This window comes from Antedon mediterranea, chromosome 2 (assembly GCF_964355755.1).
Source record: "Antedon mediterranea chromosome 2, ecAntMedi1.1, whole genome shotgun sequence".
Taxonomy (NCBI): Eukaryota; Metazoa; Echinodermata; class Crinoidea; order Comatulida; family Antedonidae; genus Antedon; species Antedon mediterranea.
This window is the reverse complement of record NC_092671.1, coordinates 25170147-25176146: the sequence shown is the minus strand read 5'-3', so window position 1 is coordinate 25176146 and position 6000 is coordinate 25170147. Positions and strand designations below refer to the sequence as shown.

Sequence of the window (6000 nt, the reverse complement as noted above, 5' to 3'; positions counted from 1 at the left end):
TTGTTGGTTTCTGATCTGAACTTTGTATGCATACAGATCAGTCTTAATTTTATGTAGAAAAACATGAGAACTTCCCTAGGATGTCATTTTGATTTGTTCAGAAATGGAAGCTTCTCATTGGTTAAGAGATTAAATTGACGACTATATAAATGCAAGGAAAACTGAACAGAATCAGAAGAAGTTATAACTTTGATTGTAGAGGACAGTCTGAGAAGTTTATTGAATTATACTCTGTTTTAGTGTGTCAGTGTATTCAAATGGCTGATAATAATACTATTGCTGAGAATTCAACGGACGGTCCTATTGAGGTTGATGCTCTCTTGATTTTTAAATATGCAGCATCTATTATTGCAATAGCCTTCAACCTAATAATCATTGTAATGATTTTAAAATTTAAAAACTTGCAAAATATACCAAATATTTTCATTTTCAACCTGGCTGTACTGGACTGTATAAATGGTGTATTTTATTTTGGTAACAACGTTTGGAGAACATTTTATTGTTTTAGCCCTTCATACACTTTTTGTGTAGTTTATCATGGTTTGGAATTGTGGAAGAATTTAAACATTGTTTATGTTATTGTTATTTTGAGTCTTGACAGGTATTTCGCCATCGTGCATTGCATTTCTTCGAAGGTTTACCGTACGAAAAAATCCGCAAAATGTGTTTGTTTTCTAACTTTTATAGCTTCAGGAATTGTTTCCATACCAATATGGGTACATACACACATTCTGGAGTGGGAAGGCATTAATTATTGTCAAATCAGATTGTTCGATGAATACTATAAGTATTACATGTTTTCTTTGAACTATGCAGTACCGTTGATTGCAATTATCCTCTGTTATGCTCTGATTGTGTATGCCATGGCTTCATCACAACAGATTGAACAAAACAACACAACGCGGAAATCATCAAAACGTGTGCTTATTCTTGCTATTTCTATAGTTTTATCATTCGTAATACTCTTTTCACCATTTTATATCGCTGTAACTTTTACAGATCTTCAGCCAGATGTTCATGCAGTGGTTGTTGGCATTTTGTTCTCTCATAGTGTAATAAATCCGGTGTTGTACACATTCATTGGACAAAATTTTAAAAAGAATTTGTTGAAAATGTGGTGTTGCGTCAAGTTTATGCCATGTTTTTCGAGATTTGCACATGAGCCAGCATCCAGCTTTCGAACAACAACAACAACAACAATTAGACATTCCACCATAAGGTCAAATTCTAAGTCTTCACAAGATCCTGATTTTGGAAAAGACATTCTTGGGCCAAATGAGACTATTCCATTAAAACAAGTGCTGTAGATTTATACAAACATTGATTTAGATAGAATCTGATTTGGCTGCACCAGTGGAAATGGTTTCACTAAGAAAAACAGTGAGAGTTTCTTGTGTTTATTAACAGTAACACTGTATTTAAAATTAATAACAAGTTTCTTATAATAACTTCATATGCGGCCATACTGCATTGAAACAGCAACATTAGCTAGTGTTTATTATTAACAGAATACAGTTTGATTGCACCAATGGCAAGGATTTCTGTATGAGATTTTCTTGTGTTTATTAACGACGACAACCTGTTGGTAATGCTCTATCTGAGACTGATGTAATACATGGCAATTTTGCTATTTTACCATGCTATTTGGAAAACACTGTTATGCCCAGTTATACCAACAAGCAAGAAACAATATAAAGAACAAATAACTTCTTTCTAACTCATTCTTTTGTCAATTATTTGAACTATCATCTTCATCTAGTAATTTCGGTTGGTGCTCTTGTCTGACAACAGAAGTCTGCACAAAAGCCTTTACTGTATGTACATTATAGGCTACCTTCTCATTATGTAAGAAAACTATTTATCTGGTTTGATTTTTTAATATCTTTGTGGACTATTTAAACATCACTTGGATTGCACTTTGTACTAAAAACATACTTGTTTGTTGGTAGAATATTACAGTTTTAAAACTTAACAAACCGAGAAATTTAGGCTTTCAAACTATAAATCTGCTGTATATATTCATTTTGTTTGTAAACCAAACCAATTGGTAGTCAGGCCTGTTTCAAATCTCAGGACCTGTTTTTGACTGCATGTAGGGACGAATAAACCATTTTTTTTTAAAAATATTATTCTACTAAATGTTTGCTTACAAATATATCAGTTTAAATGTTTTTTCATTAACAAAAAACGTTTACTCAAAATGCAATGCGATCAGGTGGTCAAATGGCCAAATATAACTGTCAATCAAATTTTAAAAAAAAATAATTTTTAATGCATGCATACTGTATTATACTTATTATTACAATTACTTTTTAAAGAAATGTTGATCATTTGTGTTCATAATGTTTATTGATTGATTGATATTGTTAGATATACACAGTACAGTAGATTTCCTCATTTGATAAAACCTAGGGGAGACTTTTCTTCAAAGTGAACAGTTTATATTGTTATCACTTACTGTAGCCAACTCCTATTAAGGGATGGGAGGCGGGGGGTGTTGGCACACTTTGTTGGGTCATGAATGTGTGCCTTTATAGGGGTTCTGTTGTAATTATTTATTGTGTATATTATAATCAAAAGTGATATAATGTTTAATTAGAAATGTAAATATCTCAATTCATTAAAATAAAATTATTAGAAATTTATAAAGTAAATCGAGTATAATAAAGTATACAATATTATGTTAACATTTTTGAATGAGACCATTTTATTTATTACATTTAAAAATTACAATTTCATAAATCAAATCTTGTTCACATGTCTGATGACAGATCACAAGCAGTAGTAGCTTTCAAGTCGATAAGTTGTGAGCAAGATTTTCTGTAAAACTGCGTTCATGACTGCTCTTGTTTCAACCGGAATTTAATATTTCATCTAGCCCAATCGATTTTTAAAATTTGACCAATTGATAGTACACTATAGGGTTCTCACCAGGAGTGCCGTTCAGTGGGGTTTCAGTAGCCGTCAAGTGGTTGGTTTTAGAATGAGTTCCGATGGGAGAGTGTAAAATAACAAGATCCTCTAAATATACTGTAGAAGTGAACGTTCCGTCATCATGGTTTGCACACAGATTACAGACAGAAAGAAGTGATAGTGCAGAAGTGAAGGTTCCGCCATCATGGTTTGCACACAGATTACAGACAGAAAGAAGTGATAGTACAGAAGTGAACGTTGTTTCGCCGTCATGGTTTGCACACAGATTACAGACAGAAAGAAGTGATAGTGCAGAAGTGAATGTATTCCGCCATCATGGTTTGCACACAGATTACAGACAGAAAGAAGTGATAGTACAGAAGTGAACGTTGTTTCGCCGTCATGGTTTGCACACAGATTACAGACAGAAAGAAGTGATAGTGCAGAAGTGAATGTATTCCGCCATCATGGTTTGCACACAGTTTACAGACAGAAAGAAGTGATAGTGCAGAAGTGAACGCTGTTTCGCCATCATGGTTTGCACACAGATTACAGACAGAAAGAAGTGATAGTGCAGAAGTGAACGTTCCGCCATCATGGTTTGCACACAGATTACAGACAGAAAGAAGTGATAGTGCAGAAGTGAACATTGTTTCGTTATCATGGTTTGCCCACAGATTACAGACAGAAAGAAGTGATAGTGCAGAAGTGAACGTTCCGCCATCATGGTTTGCACACAGATTACAGACAGAAAGAAGTGATAGTGCAGAAGTGAACGTTCCGCCATCATGGTTTGCACACAGATTACAGACAGAAAGAAGTGATAGTGCAGAAGTGAACATTGTTTCGCCATCATGGTTTGTACACAGATTACAGACAGAAAGAAGTGATAGTACAGAAGTGAACGTTCCGCCATCATGGTTTGCCCACAGATTACAGACAGAAAGAAGTGATAGTGCAGAAGTGAACGTTGTTTCGCCATCATGGTTTGCACACAGATTACAGACAGAAAGAAGTGATAGTGCAGAAGTGAACGTTGTTTCGCCGTCATGGTTTGCACACAGATTACAGACAGAAAGAAGTGATAGTGCAGAAGTGAACGTTGTTTCGCCGTCATGGTTTGCACACAGATTACAGACAGAAAGAAGTTTGTATTACCACACAGTTACCTAGATTTGTTGGTCACATGATGATGATTCACAATAGTGCAAGATGGATGGAACTGCCAGTGAAGAGGTCACGGGTGTCCTGAGCCCCCTGATTTTGTTGGGAAAAAATGAATCGTCAAAACGCAATTTTATCAACTTAAAAATAGAAAAAGACAACGTATTGATGCAAAGTGCAATATTGCGTAACACAAGTGGGAACCAACAACGCAAGAAGAGTGCTGCAAACATTCGGGCAGTTTTTTTTTCACGCAAAAACGCAAGGAAAGAACAAGGAATGTATGAGGAGGATGAACTAGGTCAGAGTCTATGGCAACTAACGTTGACGAGCAAACCAAGCAGTTTTGATTTCACGTATGTAGATGCAGGGGAAAACACAATTAACTTGGTTCCTGCTAGAGAAGCAACGCAAAGACGTAGACGCAAAAAGTGAATTGACAATGAGATGTGACAGTTCAATAAATCAATCGCTTGTGAATAGCCTAAAGCGTGGTTCCCACTTGAACGCAACGCAACGACGTAACAGTGCTACAAATTTCAGGCTGGCGGGGGAAATCAAAATTATTTGAAGGGCATTTTCTTCCATTGCGTAGGTTGTCTTACGTTGCGTTGGTAGTGGGAACAAACACAATTATTAGGTGATGGCTAGGGGTTAGATTCGAGGTTCCCACTAGCGACGCAACGTAACGCAATCTACGCAACGTAAGCAAATGCACTTCTAATGATTGTGTTTCCCTCCGCCTGGGTGAAATCAATCCTGCGATGTTTGCAGCACTATTGCGTCGTCGGTTCCCACTTGTGATTACGCAATACAGCACTTTGCGTCGATACGTCGCTGCGTTGCGTTCTAGTGGGAACCACACTTAAGCAGCGGGTAGGCCTACTGCACCAACAGGATTGTAAATGTTAATAACTACTGTGGAGTAGCTTTCTGATGTTGTTTCAGACAACATTAGGGACCTATCCTGAAAAATTCAGCTTTAGCATATTTATTTCTACCTCAAAGTCTAATACTCCTGGACTATGAAGGTCTTGGGTTCGAGCCCACCCGAGAATTACTTGCGTATTTTTTTTGCAACTATTCTCAATTTACAGCAAAATATCTGACCAATTACTCAATACTCTGACGCAAAGCTACTTTACCATTACAATACTGCATTACACTTTTGTACTTTTTTCAGTAATGTTCATCTACTTCACTTTCCGTCACAATGCACACGAAAAGATAAGACGCATGTAACATCAAATGTCTAATCATTTAATGTGCTTATTTTTGTTCATAATAATAGCAAGGATATACTACTTTAATGTGCGCTGCTGGAAATGGAAACGCGGATGCAACAAGAATCCTTGTGGGCGCAGGGTGTGATGGAAATGAAGTTATAAAGGTATTTTACAATCTGCAGTCATCATAGTCATTTTCTTTTTTTCATTTGAAATGTTTCTGAAAGAACTGAGTAATATGAGGAGACTCTTGTGCAGTAATCAACCACTTGTATTTATAATTTCTGACAATACATTTTTCAGCATTAGTTATTATGTACACCTTAGCCTATACATGCAGAATAAAAACAGAGAAATCAATTCCTAATAATTCATATTTTTATTGAATTGTAATCATTGGGTAAGCATTTTTGTGAGAGAAATTAAACTATTGGTCGATTCAGCTGATTTTAATGATTATTTATTTTACATAAGCGCATTCATTCAATCATTCATTTCACCTTTATTTCGGAAACGGACGTCCATAGTTAAAAAATCTATTGCATAAATAAGTTAAAATAAAAAGGCAGACACAAAAGACGGTATCAGATCATCTCAGGATCTCCATCATTTTGTACTGGAGCCTGGATGATTCAAATGATGATACCATAATACATTCTATCATTTCATTTTTGCTAACAGACATTCTCTGTAACAG

The 6000-nt window shown here is 35.8% G+C and overlaps 1 protein-coding gene across 1 annotated transcript; it reads left to right on the top strand.

Moving 5' to 3' along the window:
- The first annotated feature begins 863 nt into the window (after positions 1–863).
- On the top strand, positions 864–1307 carry LOC140039377 (pyroglutamylated RF-amide peptide receptor-like). The gene has a single exon (XM_072084980.1). It carries the CDS (start codon positions 864–866, stop codon positions 1305–1307), a length of 444 nt encoding a protein of 147 aa, XP_071941081.1.
- The last annotated feature ends 4693 nt before the right edge of the window (positions 1308–6000 follow it).